Source organism: Oncorhynchus nerka, linkage group LG15 (assembly GCF_034236695.1).
Source record: "Oncorhynchus nerka isolate Pitt River linkage group LG15, Oner_Uvic_2.0, whole genome shotgun sequence".
In the NCBI taxonomy this organism is placed as follows: Eukaryota; Metazoa; Chordata; class Actinopteri; order Salmoniformes; family Salmonidae; genus Oncorhynchus; species Oncorhynchus nerka.
The window spans coordinates 62,803,795-62,824,394 of record NC_088410.1 but is presented as its reverse complement, the minus strand read 5'-3'; the positions used below and the strand labels follow the sequence as shown (position 1 = coordinate 62,824,394).

General features: G+C 41.4%; 1 protein-coding gene across 1 annotated transcript; it reads left to right on the top strand.

Annotated features, from left to right (window-relative positions):
- Positions 1-1,101: 1,101 nt before the first annotated feature.
- On the top strand, positions 1,102-11,434 carry LOC115143093 (coatomer subunit zeta-1). Its single transcript, XM_029683164.1, has 9 exons — positions 1,102-1,187; positions 1,461-1,529; positions 4,665-4,746; positions 4,960-5,051; positions 5,154-5,209; positions 6,637-6,714; positions 9,354-9,405; positions 9,525-9,563; positions 10,723-11,434. The coding sequence occupies exons 1-9, from the start codon at positions 1,170-1,172 to the stop codon at positions 10,768-10,770; spliced, it is 534 nt and encodes a 177-aa protein (XP_029539024.1). The 5' UTR covers positions 1,102-1,169; the 3' UTR covers positions 10,771-11,434.
- The last annotated feature ends 9,166 nt before the right edge of the window (positions 11,435-20,600 follow it).

Below are 20,600 nucleotides of genomic sequence, written 5' to 3'. Positions count from 1 at the left end.
AAAAATGCATGGTTGAGGCCGTACAAATATTTTATACCAAACAAAGTCAAGGAAGTGCACTTCAAAATTTTACATAAGATATATCCATATAATTCTATGATATCCAAATTTGTGGCTATTGATGATATCTGCGTTTGCTGTGAAAAAGGTGAGAATCTATCCCACTTGTTCTTTTAATGTAAATTTGTGTCAGAATTTTGGGGAAACCTTGCAAAATACTTATTTACCATTATGAACACTACCTATGTTTTGACATGAAAGATATAATATGTTACTATCGCAATGAGAACAAAACCACTGACATGATTGTGATTTTTAAAAATTCTTGTTGCAAAATACTTCCTACACAAACAAAAATTCCAAAATTATTTTTTGGATTGAATTTAAATATTTTATTAAAACATTAACCCTATTGAACAATAACAAGAATAATATTTTCCTAAATCATTATAATAAGATATTTTTATAGTGATTACAATTGCACTAGAATTGTTTATTATTATTATAATTTTTTTTTTTGTTCCATCTGCATTTTGAATAAATAATAATAATAAATAAAATAAATAAATAAATAAATAAAAACACACCATCATATATATTTATATTCTGGACTCTGGACTCAGAGCTAGAAACACAAGCATTTCGCTGCACCTGCGATAACATCTGCAAAATAGGAATATGCGACCAATAGCATTTTATTTTATATAACGATTCAGGAGTACGTCATCAATTAAATTATTATATCTTGTGTCGTCAAGACACTCTGTACAAAGGTGGCGACAAAGTCTGGGTAAAAGCTAAAACATTTTTACGTAATTAATTTCATTATTCTTTTGGCCAAATTTCATATACACAAATGTAAATTTACAAACAGAAAACCACATTTTTAATGTGATATTGTACCCCCTAGCTCTATTGTCCATTATTTGTAATCTATGTATGCTTGTGTTCCCTCATGTGCTTTATGTATTGATTTGTTGTTAATAAAAAATAAAAATAATAATATAATTTAAAAAAAAGACAAAGTCTGGGTAAATGCCATTTGAGGACCTGATTTGACTGATGTGAAAGGCAACCAACGGTATGTCTTATCTGACCGCATTTCTGTGTTGCACCAATCACAGAGAGAGTTTTGTCCCTGAATCCACGTCATCTGGTAGTAAGACAAAATGGACGCACTCAGCCTGGTACTGTTAGCGCTCTCATAACATGCATTTCATGCTATTTATGTTAATATTTGTGATTTGAATGACACTATGATATTGATGTATCAGGGGTAGTTGCCTCTGTTAGCCCAACAATGTAGAAGGACACAGTTTAACTAGCCAGTTCACAGAATTAGTAGCTAGCTAACCGGCATGTTATGATTGTTGTCAGATTGCAACTGATCAGTCAGCGCTTGTCGTTCAAGTTGTTTGGCATCATGTTCACTGAACAAAATACAACATTCTCTTCATCAGGAACCCACTCTGTACACCGTGAAGGCTGTGCTCATCCTGGACAATGACGGGGAAAGACTGTACGCCAAGGTAACTAGCTAATCAACAGCGACGAATGAACTACCAGCACCTGCCCCCACAGTCAATGTGCTTCAAATCAAACCTTATTTGTCACATGTGTCGAATACAACAGATGTAGACCTTACAGTGAAATGCTTACTTACAAGCAGGGGCACTGGTGTCAAGGTAATATGTACATGTAGGTAGAGTTAGTAAAGTGACTATGCATAGATAATAGAGTAACAGCCGCGTAGAAGGGGTAGCAATGCAAACAGTCTGGGTAGCCATTTGATTAGCTGATCAGGAGTCTTATGGCTTGGGGGTAGAAGCTGTTTAGAAGCCTCTTGGACCTAGACTTGGCACTCCAGTACTGCTTGCCGTGCGGTAGCAGAGAGAACAGTCTATGACTGGGTTGGGTGGGGTCTTTGACCATTTTCTTGGGCCTTCCTCTGACACCGCCTGGTATAGAGGTCCTGGATGGCAGGAAGCTTGGCTCCCGGTGATATACTGGGCTGTACGCACTACCCTCTGTAGTGCCTTGCGGTCGGAGGCGGAGCAGTTACCATACCAATCAGGATGCTCTTGATGGTACAGCTGTAAAACATTTTGAGGATCTGAGGGCCCATGCCAAATCTTTTTAGTCTCCTGAGGGGGAATATGTTTTGTTGTGCCCTCTTCACGAATGCCTTGGTGTGCTTGGACCATGTTCGTTTGTTGGTGATGTGGACGTCAAGGAACTTGAAGCTCTCAACCTGCTCCACTACAGCCCTGTCGATGAGAATGGGGGCGTGCTCGGTCCTAGTTTTCCTGTAGTCAACAATAATCTCATTTGTCTTGATCACGTTGAGGGAGAGGTTGTTGTCCTTGCACCACACGGTCAGGTCTCTGACCTCCTCCCTATAGGCTGTCTCATCGTTGTCGGTGATCAGGCCTACCACTGTTGTGTTATCAGCAAACTTAATGATGGTGTTGGAGTCGTGCCTGACTGTGCAGTCATGAATGAACAGGGAGTACAGGAGGGGACTGAGCATGCACCCCTGAGGGGCCCCGTGTTGAGGTTCAGCGTTGCAGATGTGTTGTTACCTACCCTTACCACCTGGAGGCGAGGGAAAGCTTTGTAAGCGTCTCTGCTTCACAGCATGTCAATATTCATCCAGCTGCATGAGTAGATGCAAAGTAGCCAACATAGTTTTGTAATTTTACATTCAGCTGACTACCTGGGTAACAAATTGCCTGTGTGCTCAAACTATGACTTATTTTGTGACACTGTCAGTGCTTGACCTGGACTGAAATAGGTTCTGGTACTCATTTTGGGTGCTGGTACTGTTTTATATTTAGGTGCAGGAGCTCTTCAAGCTCAAGCAGTATAACATTTGAGTTGCAAGTACTCTGCTCCGGTGAGCTCCTGCCCAAGTCAAGCACTTGACACACAGTATTCACACCTCTTGACTTTTTCCACATTTATTGTTACAGCCTGAATTTAAAATGGATACAAATTAGATTTTAAAAAATGAAAAGCTGAAATGTCTTGAGTCAATAAGTTTCCAACCCTTCTCTTATGGCAAGCCTAAATACGTTCAGTAGTAAACATTTTCTTAACAAGTCACGTAATAAGTTAAATGGACTCTGTGTGCAATAATAATGGATTACATGATTTTTAAATGACTACCCCGTTTCTCTACCCAACACATACAACTATCTCAAGCACAGATTCAACCACAATGACCAGGGAGGTTTTCCAATGCCTCTCAAAGAAGCGCAGCTATTGGTAGATGGGTAAAAAAAATCAAAATAAATCAGACACTGAATTTCTCTTTTGAGCAGTAGTGTAAAGTACTTCAGTTGTTTTTGGGGGTATCTGTACTTTACTATTTCTATTTTTGACTACTTTTACTTAACTACATTCCTAAAGAAAATAATTTACTTTTTACTCCATACATTTTCCCTGACACCCAAAAGTACTCGTCACATTTTGAATGCTTAGCAGAACAGACAAATTGTCAAATTCACACACTTATTCAGAGAACGTCCCTGGTTACGCCTTCTGCCTCTGTTCTGGCAGACTCACTAAACACACGTACTTTGTTTGTAAATTATGTTGGCGTGTGCCCCTGGCTATCTGTAAATAAATAAAACATTAAGAAAATGATGCAGTCTAGTTTGCTTAATATAAGGAATTTGAAAGTATTTATGCGTTTTACTTTTGATACTTAAGTTTATTTAAAACCAAATAGTTTTTGACTTTTACTCAAGTAGTATTTTACTGGTTGACTAACTTTTACTTGAGTCATTTTCTATTAAGGTATCGTTACTTTTACTCAAGTCTGACAATTGGGTACTTTTTCCACCACTGCCTTTGAGTATGGTGAAGTTATTAATTATGCTTTGGATTGTATACCATTACACCCAGTCACTACAAAGATACAGGTGTCCCTCCTAACTCAGTTGCCGGAGAGGAAGAAAACCGCTCAGGGATTTCATCATGAGACCAATGGTGATTTTAAAACAGTTAAGAATTGAATGGCTGTGATAACTGAAGATGGATCAACAACATTGTAGTTACTCCACAATGCTAACCTAAATTACATAGTAATCGTCATCGGCAAGGACTAGGACATTTTTGTAGGATAAGAAGAAATAGAATAGAGCTAAGCACAGGCAAGATCCTAAAGGAAAACCTGACACTGGGAGACATATTTACCTTTCAGCAGGACAGTAACATAAAACCCAAGGCCAAAAATACATGGGGGTTGCTTACCAAGATGACATTGAATGTTCCTGAGTGGCCTAGTTAGTTGACTTAAATCCGCTTGGAAATCTATGGCAAAACTTTAAAATGGCTGTCTAGCAATGATCAACAACCAACTTGACAGAGCTTAAGAGTTTACAAAAAAAATAATGGGCAAATATTGTACAATCCAGATGTGCAAACCTCTTAGAGATTTACCCCAAAAGACTGTTATCGATGCTAAAGGTTATTCTAACATGTATTGACTCAGGGGGGTTGAATACTTATCTAATCAATATATATTATTGTTTATTTACATGAATCTAAAAAAATAACATACATCCCATTTTGTAACAACAAAATGTAGAATGAGGCAAGGGGTGTAAATACTTTCTGAAGACACTGTATGTGATCTCCGTTTGACTTCTGCCCCACAGTACTATGATGAAACCTATCCCACTGTGAAAGAGCAGAAAGCTTTTGAGAAGAACATCTTCAACAAGACACACCGCACAGACAGTAAGATGTTTTTTCGACCGAATTAATCATATGCGCTTCAGTTTACATTATGGTCACAGGCTTCATTACTTGCTATTCCATCTCTTGCCAAAGGCTTTGAGTGCTGATCTGTTCTCAATTGCATGAAGGCTTCTGTGTATTATAACTGGTATAATAACTGGTATAATGAAGATGTTGTATCATAGACTGAACTCTCTCCGCTTCTTTACCCAGGTGAGATAGCGCTCCTAGAAGGTCTTACCGTTGTGTACAAAAGCAACATTGACCTCTACTTTTATGTTATTGGCAGTTCACATGAAAATGAGGTAGGCTGGTGGTGGTACTCTAACAAAACACACTGAAACATTGCCTATGTTGGGTTGTTTCTCCCACAAAACATTAATACGTTTTGTTATTTGCTCCCCCAGTTGATGCTTATGTCAGTGCTTAACTGTCTGTTTGATTCGCTCAGCCAGATGCTAAGGTAAGACTGCACTTTATTTACACTGAACAAAAATATAAATGCAACCATTTAAAGATTTGACTGAGATGCATACCATTCATATAAGGAAATCAGTCAATTGAAATAAATTCATTACGCTTTAATCTATGGATTTCACCTGACTGACCTTAAAAATAAAAAGTAGGGGTGGGGATCAGAAAACCTGTCAGTATCTGTTGTGTCTGCTGTTTGCCTCATTCAGCGCGACACATCTCCTTCGCATAGAGTTCATCAGGCTGTTGATTGTGGCCTGTGGAATGTTGTCCCACTCCTCTTCAAGGTCTGTGCGAAGTTGCCGGAAATTTGTGGGAACTGGTCCACGCTGTTGTACACGTCGATCCAGAGCATCCCAAACATGCTCAATGGGTGACATGTCTGTTGAGTGTGCAGGCCATGGAAGAACTGGGACATTTTCAGCTTCCAGAAATTGTGTACAGATCCTTGCGATATGGGCCTGTGCATTATCATGCTGAAACAAGAGGTGATGGCGGCAGATGAATGGCACGACAATGGGCCTCAGAATCTCATCACGGTATCTCTGTACATTCAATTTCCATCGATAAAATGCAGTTGTGCTCGTTATCCGTAGCTTATGCCTGCCCATACCATAACCCCACCTCCACCATGGGGTGCTCGCCTACATGACGACATACACACTGTCTTCTATCTGCACGGTACAGTTGCAACTGGGATTCATCCGTGAAGAGCACACTTCTCCAGCATGCCAGTGGCCATTGAAGGTGAGCAATTGCCCACTGAAGTCAGTTGTGACGCCAAACTGCAGTAAGGTCAAGACCCTGGTGAGGACGACAAGCATGCATATGAGCTTCCCTGAGATGGATTCTGACAGTTTGTGTAGAAATTCTTTGGTTGTGCAAACCCACAGTTTCATCAGCTGTCCTGGTGGCTTGTCTCAGACGATCCCGCAGCTTAAGAAGCCAGATATGGTGGTCCTGAGCTGGAGTGGTTACACTTAGTCTGCGGTTGTGAGGCTGGTTCTCTAAAGGGATGTTGGAGGCGGCTTATAGTAGAGAAATTACAAGTATTTCACTACACCTTCAATAACATCTGCTAAACATGTGTATGTGACCAATAACATTTGATTAGATTTAAATGTAACATTCTATTCTCTGGAAACAGCTCTGGTAGACATTCCTGCAGTCAGCATGCCAATTGCACGCTCCCTCAACTTGAGACATCTGTGGCATTGTTGTGTGACAAAGCTGCTTTTTGTGTGGGGTTTTTTCAGCTCATGAAACATGGGACCAACACTTTTACAAATGGCGTTTTACAGTTTTTGTTCAGTGTAGTTGAATAAGCAACTGAATGAGACATTTGTAACACTTTGTTAGTTTCCATAGAGAGGTCAGGATGTGTGTTTTAAGCTCCCTTTCTTTGTCCTCCTGCAGGAAAAATGTTGAGCGGCGGGCCTTGCTGGAGAACATGGAGGGCCTGTTCCTGGCAGTGGATGAGATTGTGGATGGGGGGTAGGTAGAGTACTTATCTCACCCCAAAGCAGAGGTCTCTGGAGCTGTGTATTCTCCTCTAGTATGTCCTTTGACTCCCTGACCAAACCAACTTTTCCATCTAGACTGGATGCTTTCAAAGACAGACATCACACTATGGAGTACAGCAAAATTATTCATCCCCCTTGGCGTTTTTCCTATTTTGTTGCATTACAACCTGTAAATTAAATGGATGTTTGTTGGGATTTCATGTAATGGACATACACAAAATAGTCCAAATTGGTGAAATGGAAGAAAAAAAGTTGTTGTAAAAAATGTAATGGAAAAGTGGTGTGTGCATATGTATTCACCCCCTTTGCTATGAAGCCCCTAAATAAGATCTGGTGCAACCAATTATCTTCGAAGTCACATAATTAGTTAAATAAAGTCCACCTGTGTGCAATCTAAGTGTCACATGATCTCAGTGTATATATATATATATATATATATCTGTTCTGAAAGGCCCCAGAGTCTGCAACACCATTAAACAAGGGGTACCACCAAACAAGCAGCACCATGAAGAACAAGGAGCTCTCCAAACAGGTCAGGGACAAAGATGTGGAGAAGTACAGATCAGGGTTGGGTTATAAAAAAATATCAGAACCTTTGAACATCCCACAGAGCATTATTAAATCCATTATTAAAAAATGGAAAGAATATGGCACCACAACAAATTGCCAAGAGAGGGCCGCCCACCAAAACTCACAGACCAGACCAGGCAAGGAGAGGATTAATCAGAGGGGCAACAAAGAGACCAAAGATAACCCTGAAGGAGCTGCAAAGCTCCACAGCGGAGATTGGAGTATCTGTCCATAGGACCACTATAAGCTGTACACTCTACAGGGCTGGGCTTTATGGAAGAGTTGGCCAGAAAAAAGCCATTGCTTAATGAAAAAATAAGCAAACACGTTTGGTGTTCGCCAAAAGGCATGTGGGAGACTCCCCAAACATATGGAGGAAGGTACTCTGGTCAGATGAGACTAAAATTGAGCCTTTTAGCCATCAAGGAAAACGCTATGTCTGGCACAAACCCAACACCTCATCACCACGAGAACACCGTTTTTCATCAGCAGGGCCTGGGAAACTGGTCAGAATTTAAGGAATGATGGATGGCGCTAAATACAGGGAAATTCTTGAGTGGAAACCTGTTTGTCTTCCAGAGATTTGAGACTGTGACGGAGGTTCAACTTCCAGCAGGACAATGACCCTAAGCATACTGCTAAAAGCAACACTCGAGTGGTTTAAGGGGAAACATTTAAATGTCTTGGAATGGCCTAGTCAAAGCCCAGACCTCAATCCAATTGAGAATCTATGGTATGACTTAAAGATTGCTGTACATGAGCGGAACCCATCCAACTTGAAGGGGTTGGAGCAGTTTTGTCTTGAAGAATGGGCAAAAATCCCAGTGGCTAGATGTGCCGAGTTTATAGAGACATACCCCCAAGAGACTTGCAGCTGTAATTGCTGCGAAAGGTGGCTCTACAAAGTATTGACTTTGGGGGGGTGAATAGTTATGCACACAAGTTTTCTGTTTTGTTTGTTTCACAATTTTTGAAAAATATTTTGCATCTTCAAAGTGGTAGGCATGTTGTGTAAATCAAATGATTAAAAAAATTATTATAATAAATTTCATTCCAGATTGTAAGGCAACAAAATAGGGAAAATGCCTAGGGGGGTGAATTCTTTGGCAACCTGGGTCGTTCCACAAAATTATTCCCTTTTTGATATTTTAAGTATAAATTGTGCACCAATATTGCCTTTTCAAAGCCTGTTATATTGACCACATCGAAAACATTTTTTTTTATAAAGGCTTGCTGAAGTGCCACAATTCAGCGTTTTGACATGTCTCTCTGTGACTTCTATGACGAGCTTAACCCACTTAACCCACAACATTTCTCCAGGTTCTCTCCATAGTAAAGCCCTAGTTATTTTGTTGCTTTGAAAAAGTCATTTCTGAAGATTATTATTTATTTCACTTGATTAGTGATTAATGTTAAGGGAAAATAAACCTATCCCTCATTTTTAAGGTCAATCCTGTTACTCTTTTTAATGTAATGAAACAATAAAAATTATAAACAATTAAACATCTAATAGTCAAATCATAGTGTAAAAGCAGGTGAACTGGTTCTAACCCTTTTGGAAATGTCTTGTGTTTTGTGGTTGAAAACTAAGCAGGTCGAGCAGAACACGCCAACCCTGTTACCAATAGCTAGAAATGTTTTTTTACAATCAAAATGTGTTTTTTGAAGCTTACATTCAATTGCCCCTCCCTGTTGCCCACATCATGCTTCCACTCCCTCTGTCACAAGGGGATTTATGGCAGATTTAAGATGAAATCGTCAAACCTGTTAGTTTATTTGACTTCACTATAGTTATTTTATTTATCTAAAACATACCCACAGATGGATTTTACCAGTTAAATACTCTACTATTACATAATTTAACGTTTCTGAGACTGGATAGGCTCTCAGTCCAATATAAATCAACCATCCTACTAGTCCATATCTAGGTGATACAATAGCCCCTCGAAGTAAGGTTATTTAGGGTTAGGGAGGATGCCCATTTTGCTTAGCATTTAGATGTCAGCCATTGAGAGTGATCTATGCTCTTCTGTCTTCCAGAGTCATTCTGGAGAGCGACCCTCAGCAGGTGGTGTACCGTGTGGCCCTCAGAGTAAGACCATTGATTCTCCTCAGTCAAACACCATGGTTCTGTTATCATGGAGTACTGTACTGCCCAGATGTCAACAACATTTTAAATTGATCTGGACTATATTTCTCTCATGTTTACAGGGGGATGATGTTCCTTTAACAGAACAGACTGTGTCTCAGGTAATTGCGCTTCTTATTTACGAGAAAATCTCATATTACCTAGTAAACCTAACCCTAACTTGTTAAAAGTGTGTACAATTTATTTTAGTACTACTAATAATTGGGTAGGTGCTTACATGAGTCTTATTTCACACATGTACAAGTGTGTATTATACACATGTGAATTGTAAATATTTTTGGGGCATATCCCACATGTGACACCCTTGGAGATTGGGGTCACGGCCAGGGACCAGCCATTATTGACAGCGACCCTGGAGCAATTAGGGTTAAGTGCCTTGCTCAAGGGCACATCAACATATTATTTTCCACCTAGTTGGCTCTGAGATTTGAACCAGCAACCTTTTGGTTACTGGCCCAACTATTTAACCGCTAGGCGACCTGCCACCTGGTGTACTGGAATTTAAACGTGTGTTTGATAGTAATGTGATTTGGATATCAGTGAACAACATGGCTGAGTGATGACTAGGTGGTTTGTCAGGCTAACAATCTTTAGCACATACTGTAGCTTATGCTTCCCAGCTCTTTTTATCCCTAAAATTCCCTCATTGTCTGTTAGCTATTTAATTGTATTTCTCTCCAACAGTATATTAAGCTACTACATTAGCTTTATTTTAATGAACAGGGAAGAGAACAGAGGGGAGCGTACCCAGTGTAGCTGCTAATGAGGCTCCACTGTTAGCTAGGTGGCGTGTCTCCACACCTGGCAGGCTCTCTGAGCACTACGCTGATGGATGCTCCCATCTGACAGGCATTTTACTGGCTGCAGGTGTCTCCCTCTCCCACTCTGTCCATTAATCGTCATCGCCAACCCTGGGCCCGCACGCCTCATAATGGTTACTGAGAGACTTTAGTCTGCAGAATTAAAATGATTCATTCATTGATGTATCGTTCCTGTGTGTAGTAGTATTACTGGTGTCATCACACCACCACTCTTCCCTCACATCACAGTAGGAAAGTTCTGGAAGCTTCCTTCAGTGTTTTATACTGTATATATTATTTTCTACCTGTTGTTGGATTTTGAGGTGATGGACATTTACCAAACTATACAGTTCTGCTTTTTTGTGGGTTGCTAATGGCTTTCATCTTCTATAAACAGTATTAGAGGGACTGTTAACCAAACCGAGTTCTCCTCACTCTGTTTTTCTCTTCTCTATTTCAGGTGCTTCAGTCTGCAAAAGAACAGATCAAGTGGTCCTTACTGCGATAGGAGAGTTGTCTCTGCTGTCACATACACACCTACCAACACTCACTCGCCTGATAACATCATTCCTATTCCTGTGTCCCAGAGATCAATGCACTGAAGTCTTCTGATTGAGCCACCAATCAGAACCAGCCAGGCCTACTGTGGCATTTTCTATCCTCCATTTCCTGTCTTGATTATCCATTCCCATGTGGTGGGAGATCCAGAGCTCTTATCGCCCAGACAACAGGATTAGTTTTTTTGTTGTTGTCTCAACTCCACACACCCTTACTGTCTCTGGCTGTTGGTGATTCCAACCTGTTCTATTACAGTACCAACAAATGTGATCTGACCAGTATGAATCACCTATTCCTATAGGATTTTGCCTATTTCAGTGGGCATTTTAGTGGGCACAGCTGTTGGCTGTGTTAATAATTGTATGGTATATGAAACATGACTATTAGTAAAACACTGAGCCATCTCCTTGCTGTGCTCGTGTCTCTTTGTATACAACCTTTATTAGAGATTCCACTAAATGTGGCAACTTTTTGCTTGTGTAGTTGTGCATGAAGCATACATTTTGTGATTTAAATGTGATAATTACAATGATATGCAAGGCTTTCTTTACATTGCGTTTCTCTTGTCGTTGTGAAAAGAACTTGGATCAAATAAACTTTATTTAAACCTGCAAGCATTTGATTGGTTTTTCTTGTTTGTGGTGCAGTAAAATATTTGTTTGTTGGGGAAAAGTTTGAGGCTATCTTTTGCCGCAGTAGGGCAGATGCTGCAGTTGAAAGGAATTACATCGCCACCTGCTGGGAGACAAAGCCACTACAGTGCACATGTCAGAGTAGTGACAGAGGACATACTAAGATATTTAAACAAATCATTCATACTGACTTGTGTCCAATCCGATGCATGTTGGAAAGTTGCTTAACAGCAGATTCGGACACCGTACGCAGGACACCTCAATAGAAAGTAGGCATGACGATCACAACAGATCTATGCTAGAATGTGTTCGATTTTAGGAATCCCTGGTATACTGACAGCGGATACACATTTTCTCCCTGTGTGTGTGTTTCAAAATGTCAAAAGTTGAGACTAAAAGTGTGTATGAGGTTTGCATACTGAGTGTGCAGAGGGTAGGGAAAGGTCACAGGGAAGCGCTGCTGCCATCCTTTTAATTTTCATCAGGGAACGTTAGTGACACCTCCGAGCCGTCAAGGACTCATTTGTCATCGGCTAATTACCCCGGCAGAGCCATAAAGAGGCAGAGAGGTAATTTATATTGATTACACAGAAACCAGGATAATTGACTGAAATGCCACCGTTTGGCATGCTCCTATGTTTTACATACACACAGACCGGCAGCATCTGAGTGTGTGTGTTCTGCAGGTTGGTGCCTGTATCTAATAACAGGGAATGTTTACAAGTGTGTGAGTTGATGTATGTCAAAGGTCTATAATTAATGCCTATGATATGTGTATTATTGACAACGGGAATGTCCCATGGTTGATGTTCTCGTCTGTCCGTTCAGGTCAGAATGAATATCTTCAGTGTCTACCATGTCTTTATGTTTGCATCTGTCTGTAATTGTCCCACTTTCAAATCTTGACTTCTGCTTGCGTAAACTCAGGGGGAAAAAGCTTGTGCTTATATATATATATTTACCATTTAAACTAGTGTCACCTGCACTATATACTATTAAACAATTCAGTGATTCTACACATTGATTCAGTGATTCTACACATTGATTCAGTGATCCTACACTTTGATTTAGTGATTCTACACATTGATTCAGTGATCCTACACTTTGATTCAGTGATTCTACACATTGATTCAGTGATCCTACACTTTGATTCAGTGATCCTACACCTTGATTCAGTGTTGAACAGTGAAAAGTGTGGCGGCATAGATCTTCGTTAATCTTAGCTCATTTGCAAAGCCAAATAAATCAAGGGTTTTGTGCAAAGCCAAATAAATCAAGGGTTTTGGTTGACATCATTGGATCCACCACCATTAGTCGAAACGAGATGATTGAATGGCCACACTGTGCTATCAGGGATATTGGAGCAGGAGTCTGCCTGATTGCATTCTGCTCCCATCTGTGTTGCTGTTATTATGGCCCTGGAAGCTGTGCAAACCCAAGGCATGTGATAAAGGGGAGAGAAAGACATTCGTTAGGGGATGTGTTTTGCATAAACAAACCCGGAGGTGCGTGTGTGAAAGCAGGGTGAAATGGGATTCTGGGATTGTGTAGCAGTGTGGGCAATCTTAATGTTCAAAGTCAACGTATAACGGTTGTCGTCAAACAGAGAGAGAGAGAGAGAGAGAGAGAGTGTGTGTGTGTGTGTGTGTGTGTGTGTGTGTGTGTGTGTGTGTGTGTGTGTGTGTGTGTGTGTGTGTGTGTGTGTGTGTGTGTGTGTGTGTGTGTGTGTGTGTGTGTGTGTGTGTGTGTGTGTGTGTGTGTGTGTGTGTGTGTGTGTGTGTGTGTGTGTGTGTGTGTGTGTGTGTGTGTGTGTGTGTGTGTGTGTGTGTGTGTGTGTGTGTGTGTGTGTGTGTGTGTGTGTGTGTGTGTGTGTGTGTGTGTGTGTGTGTGTGTGTGTGTGTGTGTGTGTGTGTGTGTGTGTGTGTGTGTGTGTGTGTGTGTGTGTGTGTGTGTGTGTGTGTGTGTGTGTGTGTGTGTGTGTGTGAGAGAGAGAGAGAGAGAGAGAGAGAGAGAGCAGGGTGAAATGGGATTCTTGGATTGTGTAGCAGTGTGGGCGACCATAATGCCACAGCATAACGGTTGTTGTCACACAGGGATTGCGTGTGTGTGTACCTGTGTAGTTTTTATGAGACGTGGGCCTGGGGCCGATATGCAGCTTCTCCCCGCAGTTTAAACTGTGCTTTATGACTTTGGCTGTTTCTTGTTGTTTACAGATTCTCACTGTCAATTCGGGCCCTGGGACGGAGAGACAGCCAAAAACAACACTATCACCACAACGTTCCCCCCTCCCTCCACTCGTTCCACGGCTATAACTTACCACTCGAGCCACCAGGCGCCCCAATTCTACAGAAAAACGTGTAGCAATACCACAAGTAGTAATGTGAACATAAATTACTCTCAAATCTCATCTGTGGTCGCAGTGCATGTAAATGTACTTGCTTGTAATGGTGTGAGGTTGCAGATGTACAAGTTGGTTAGACAAGAGGGAATAGCAAGCAAACTGGCCAGTTGTTCCCTATTCCACCCAGTGTATTGCAGGAGCTGCTGGAGAGACAGAGGGAAAAGTCATTTACTCTTAGACATAGCGGGGCAGGAAAAGATACATTTCCATTAGTTTGAAAGATCGAGAAAGAGAGATCATACGTAGACATACGATGACAATGCTACCATGCCTGATGTCTACACATATCAGTCACACTCAAAATCAACACTTTGGGGGGCATAATGTCAGAGTAATGCTTTCTGAACTCCTGTGGCACTGCATAGCTGCACCACACCCCGAGTCTGGGAACCCAGAGGAAAGGAATTCCCTGCATCAAGTATGACTCCGAGACATGAAACTAGAACATATGGGCCTCAAGGATTAAAGACTGGAATTTATATTCATCATTATGGGATTGGTGTATAAAACTCAAGGCTACACTGCCATTATTCCATTGCATTTATACTGTTTTTATTGTATAGGGCATTATTTTATTTACTAACCCAATTGGGATTATGGTTGGTTGGAGTTTGTTATGTCTGTTCACTACTAAATGATCAAAAAACAGTAGTTCTGTAACTCATTAGGAGATGGTGGCCAACTAATGTTGAACAGAAACTGTTCTTGTTATAGTCCTGATCCAGTGAGCTGTATTACATTATCTTTGTGTGATCAAACAGAAAATAGTGATAGGTTTATGGTCACATCTTGTATATGATTGTGGATATGTTCTTGGATGTTATACAGGGTGAAGGCTGCCGCTTCGGATGTGGCTGGTTTACTGGGTCTTCCTATTCGATGGTCACATGCTCAGGATTGTTTCTGTCATAAATGCCTCCTCTCTCTGGCTCCATGCCCAGAGATCTGTTTTCGTGGGACTCTAACACAGCCAAGGAAAGAAGAGGAAGACAACAAAAAAACACTGCCATTTTCCTGTATGTTTCTCCTCTTAAAGCCACTCTCTTTTCTCCACCCCTCCATCCCCCTCATCCTGCTCCCTGTGGATTCCCCAGCAGCAATGCAGTACCCATTAACAGAGCCCACCCCCCACCTCTCAGACAGATTTACTGCCATTGCCACGCTATTGGCCGCAAAGCTGACAGAAGTGATTTAAAGCTTGCCCCTCATTGGTCCTCGCATGACAAGCAAATTTATTGCTGCACTACGATTCGCTGCCGCCTGCCTTTGATGTGAATTACGGCCTTGTCTGTGATAGGACACAGGAGCAGTGTCAAGTTACTGTCGTAAAACCTGCGTCCCTCTGGGGGAGGGGAAGCGGGGAGGGTGTCGTGTGGTATGCCTGAGTCAAGACTGAGGACGAGAGGAGAGAAAGAGATGGAGAGAGACAGAAAGGCAGAGAGCAAGAAAGAGAGAGAGAGATGCAGCATGGGTTGCTGTATTTTCCAGTCTGTTATTATTTTCTTTTCCTGCAGCCTTTGTTGAAGTCACGCACCACTCAGAATCCCCTAGGACACAACTCAAACTCATTCCACGGAGGGCTAGTTCTGCGTGTTTTCGCACCACCCTTGTACTTGATGGATGAATTAAGGTCACTAATTAATACGGAACTCCCCTTACATGGTTGTCTGGGTCTTAATTGAAAGGAAAAAACAAAAACCCGCAGACACTCGGCTCTCCGTGGAATGAGTTTGACACCTCTGCCCCAGGATGTGGTTTTCATACGGCCTTTATACCTCTTCAAGAGTAGAGTTTTCAGTCTCATGTTATATTCTACAGTCAATCCTTGTGCATTAACTGTTTCTGGCCTTACATTACAGGAGTTTCCCTTCTATACTAAAATGCCTTTGTTCCTATTAAAAAAAAAAAAGCTAGAAATTGAAATGAGGGAGAAAAGAAGGCGTGAAACTGCACTGCGTGTTTTATAGAGGTAGAGATGAGCGCCAGGTTTTATGACTCGGGGGAGTGGAGGCGGTACAGTGTGTATTAAAGTGTAATCAAATGCATATCCTTTAGTGGGGTGCAGGGACGAAAAAAGTCGGTATAAAAGAAATAGAGCACACTTATAAGCTCCTCCACGCACCTTTAACGTTTCGACCCTGCAAGGATCTCCTTCAGGTCATTGTGTATTACCCATGATGCACTCTGAGTTTGAACGCCTCTGTTCTTCTCCTCTCCTTCCCTCTGATTCCATTATCCAGTTTATCCTCCCACTCCTTTCCTCCCTCCTGCTGCCTTCCAGCCCAGAGCCATCTTTCCGTGGGCAGCCAGGCAGTGTATGACATATCATATGGATGTGGTGCGCTGTAAATGACCGTGTCGCATCGCTGATCAACAGGAGACAACTGCCAAACGTCACTTTTACTCCCTTTTCTATCTGTCTGTTGGTCAGATTATCTTTCTGTTCTGTCTCTAACTCTCTTCAGTTTAGCAACGATCCATTTGCCTGTCAGTGTGTATCTTTTCCTCCATTCCTCTGTTTCTGTAGACATATCCCACCCCCCCTCGCTCTCTCAATTTTTCAATGTCAATTTTAAGGAGCTTTATTGACATGGGAAACATATGTTTACATTGCCAAAGCAAGTGAAATAGATATTAAAGTTAACCGTAGACATTACACTCACAAAAGTTCCCAACAAATTAAGACATTTCATATATCATATTATGTATATATACAGTGTTGTAATGATGTGCAAATAGTTAGTACAAAGTACAAACTGAAAAATAAATCAACATAAATATAGGTGCATTTACAATGGTGTTTGTTCTTCACTGGTTGCCCTGATGTAATTGCACACTGTGGTTTTTCACCCAATAGATATGGGAGTTTATCAAAATTTGATTTGTTTTTTAAATTCTTTGTGGGTCTGTGTAATCTGAGGGAAATATGTGTCTCTAATATGGTCATACATTTGGCAGGAGGTTAGGAAGTGCAGCAGTTTCCACCTCATTTTGTGGGCAGTGTGCACATAGCCTGTCTTCTCTTGAGAGCCAGGTCTGCCTTCAGCGGCCTTTCTAAATAGCAAGGCTATGCTCACTGAGTCTGTACATAGTCAAAGATTTCCTTAGTTTAGGCTCAGACATCGGTCAGGTATTCTGCCACTGTGTACTCTCTGTTTAGGGCCAAATATCATTCTAATTTGCTCTGTTCTTTTTGTAAATTCTTTCCAATGTGTCAAGTAATTCTCTTTTTGTTTTCTCATGATTCTCTCTATTTCTCCTTCCTTCTCCCTGATCACACTAACCACCATGGGCCTTAGTCTATTCATACATTCTGACATGAGTTCCAGTAGACAAACAGTTAGTTCTGTGAATTGCCAATCTTGCTCGAAGGACAAAGTAGGACTTCAATTGGGAGACAATGGGGCCCCTCATTGACCAGGAGCCCTGACTGACGGTAGGACTGACAGAGGCCAAATCAGCTCCAGATTGATACCGGGGCCACAGTGGTAATGGACCTATCCAAGCCTGAACCCATCATGTCTATCAGTTAAGTGATTTTTACGATGTACCTCCACTTCACATTGTGAGTCAAGTATCTCCAACCTGTCAGCAGTGAGGAGGAGGGAAAGGTCCAATGTCCGTAGTTTACCTCTGTCCAACCTTTAGTGGAGAAGATCAAGGAACTTCACAGTAATCAATACATGAAAATATACACCCACATATACCTACACGTACTGTATGTTCATTGTAAGCTTCAAGTTAACATGGTTTAGGTATGCTAACATTGGATAGACAACTAAAATGGCCCAACATCAGCACCATTTTGTGCCTGACGCAGCTGCTGAAATTGAGTAGTCCTACCCGAAATGGCTGTTGTTTTTCACCATCCTATGAGAAGGAAAAGTCTTAACAGAATCCTTGGGATATCCCAACTCTGACATCATCCATTTTACATTGACATTTTAGTCGTTTAGCACAGTGTTTCTCAACCCTGGTCCTCCAGTACACCTTGTTGTTGTAGCCCTGGAAAAACACAACTAATTCAGCTCACTGAGGGCTTGATGATTAGATGACAAGTTGAATCCAACCTCCACTTCCTCTGCCTCTCAGAGACACGGCTCCATAAAACCTCTCCATGTGCTGCTTTGATTGTGCCTGGCTACAATGTTTTCAGGAGAGACAGGATTGAAGGAAGAGGGGGTGTGATGATTTACATTAAAGAACATATCCGATGTAAACAAATTGAGTGGTCATGTGATAATGAACTAGAATGTATTGGCCTGAACGTTACACTGTCTCCCCAAATGTATTTTACCCTTATTGGAATGTATAGGCCACCTTCCACCAAAAGTGTGTTTTTTGATCAGTTTAATAACATGCTTAGGGAAGGTGATTTTGGGAAAGAGGTAATCTTAATGGGAGATTTTAACATTAATTATGAAGACAAGTCTTGTAGGAAAAACCTCAAATGGATCACTAATACCTTTGACCTTACACAGCTAGTTAAATGGCCAACTAGGGTGACTTGTTGCTCTAAAACACAGATTGATTTGGTGTTCACTAATAAACCAGAGAGAGTGACTAAATCATTCAATATGGTTACTGGGCTATCTGATCATAATCTGACACTTATAGCCAGAAAGCTGTCTAAGAGCAGGTTTAACCTCTCTACTGTTAGAAAGCCGGATCAACTAAGAATACCTAAGAGTGAATTAAACTATTTTGAAAACGCAATTAAGGGAATTAACTGGAATGATCGCTTGTCCTTGTACAGACGTGAAAGCTAATAGTCAGGTTTTTCTATCCACAATCCAGACTACAATAAATGGTTTCCTATAGAAAATAAAATCCAAACCTGGCCAAAAGAGAACTCTTCCTTGCCTAAATGAAGAAATCTGGAAATTGATGAAAGAACGAGATTATGCTCTAAAAATAGCCCTAAGATCCAAATTGGAGCATGACAGACGTAGGTTTACCATGTTGAGAAATAAGGTGATGAAAGAAATCAGACAGGCCACGGCAAACTTTTTTATTAACACAATTAGTGAAGCAAAGGGAAATTCTAAATTGATTTTGGAGAATCTAAAAAAATTAACAGTGAAAGACCATAGTAACACTGCAAAAAGACTAGAAATCATGGTGAATACCAATCTAACACAGGATGCAATCGAAATAGCAATAGCCTTCAATTCCTACTTTATTGACTCTGTCAGGGTACTGACACAGAGCCCCTCCACTGGTTTATTCGGCTCAGTGCTAGTAAATGATGCTCAACCTGTCTTCATCATAAGGGAGGTTTCTGAGTCAAAGGTGAACAAGGTGATTAGCTCACTGAAGAACTCTAAAGCCAAAGATGTGTTTGGGCTGGACTCTACCTTTCTTAAAAACTACAAAGAGTCACTCATTGGCCCCATTACTAAGGTCACCAATACATCTATTGGTCTCGGGGTGTTTCCAAGAGTATGGAAGTCGGCCATAATAACGGCCATCTTTAAATCGGGCGACCCTTTTTTATTTTTTTATTTCACCTTTATTTAACCAGGTAGGCTAGTTGAGAACAAGTTCTCATTTGCAACTGCGACCTGGCCAAGATAAAGCATAGCAGTGTGAACAGACAACACAGAGTTACACATGGAGTAAACAATTAACAAGTCAATAACACAGTAGAAAAAATGGGCAGTCTATATACAATGTGTGCAAAAGGCATGAGGAGGTAGGCGAATAATACAATTTTGCAGATTAACACTGGAGTGATAAATGATCAGATGGTCATGTACAGGTAGATATATTGGTGTGCAAAAGAGCAGAAAAGTAAATAAATAAAAAACAGTATAAAAACAGTATGGGAATGAGGTAGGTGAAAATGGGTGGGCTATTTACCAATAGACTATGTACAGCTGCAGCGATCGGTTAGCTGCTCGGATAGCTGATGTTTGAAGTTGGTGAGGGAGATAAAAGTCTCCAACTTCAGCGATTTTTGCAGTTCGTTCCAGTCACAGGCAGCAGAGTACTGGAACCAAAGGCGGCCAAATGAGGTGTTGGCTTTAGGGATGATCAGTGAGATACACCTGCTGGAGCGCGTGCTACGGATGGGTGTTGCCATCGTGACCAGTGAACTGAGATAAGGCGGAGCTTTACCTAGCATGGACTTGTAGATGACCTGGAGCCAGTGGGTCTGGCGATGAATATGTAGCGAGGGCCAGCCGACTAGAGCATACAAGTCGCAGTGGTGGGTGGTATAAGGTGCTTTAGTGACAAAACGGATGGCACTGTGATAGACTGCATCCAGTTTGCTGAGTAGAGTGTTGGAGGCCATTTTGTAGATGACATCGCCAAAGTCGAGGATCGGTAGGATAGTCAGTTTTACTAGGGTAAGCTAGGCGGCGTGAGTGAAGGAGGCTTTGTTGCGGAATAGAAAGCCGACTCTTGATTTGATTTTCGATTGGAGATGTTTGATGTGAGTCTGGAAGGAGAGTTTGCAGTCTAGCCAGACACCTAGGTACTTATAGATGTCCACATATTCAAGGTCGGAACCATCCAGGGTGGTGATGCTATGCGGGTGCAGGCAGCGATCGGTTGAAAAGCATGCATTTGGTTTTACTCGCGTTTAAGAGCAGTTGGAGGCCACGGAAGGAGTGCTGTATGGCATTGAAGCTCGTTTGGAGGTTAGATAGCACAGTGTCCAATGACGGGCCGAAAGTATATAGAATGGTGTCGTCTGCGTAGAGGTGGATCAGGGAATCGCCCGCAGCAAGAGCAACATCA

Coding starts and splice junctions, on each gene's coding strand:
- LOC115143093 (XM_029683164.1), top strand. Junction 4,747..4,959: donor CAAGACACACCGCACAGACA/GTAAGATGTTTT, acceptor TTCTTTACCCAG/GTGAGATAGCGCTCCTAGAA. Junction 5,210..6,636: donor TCGCTCAGCCAGATGCTAAG/GTAAGACTGCAC, acceptor GTCCTCCTGCAG/GAAAAATGTTGAGCGGCGGG.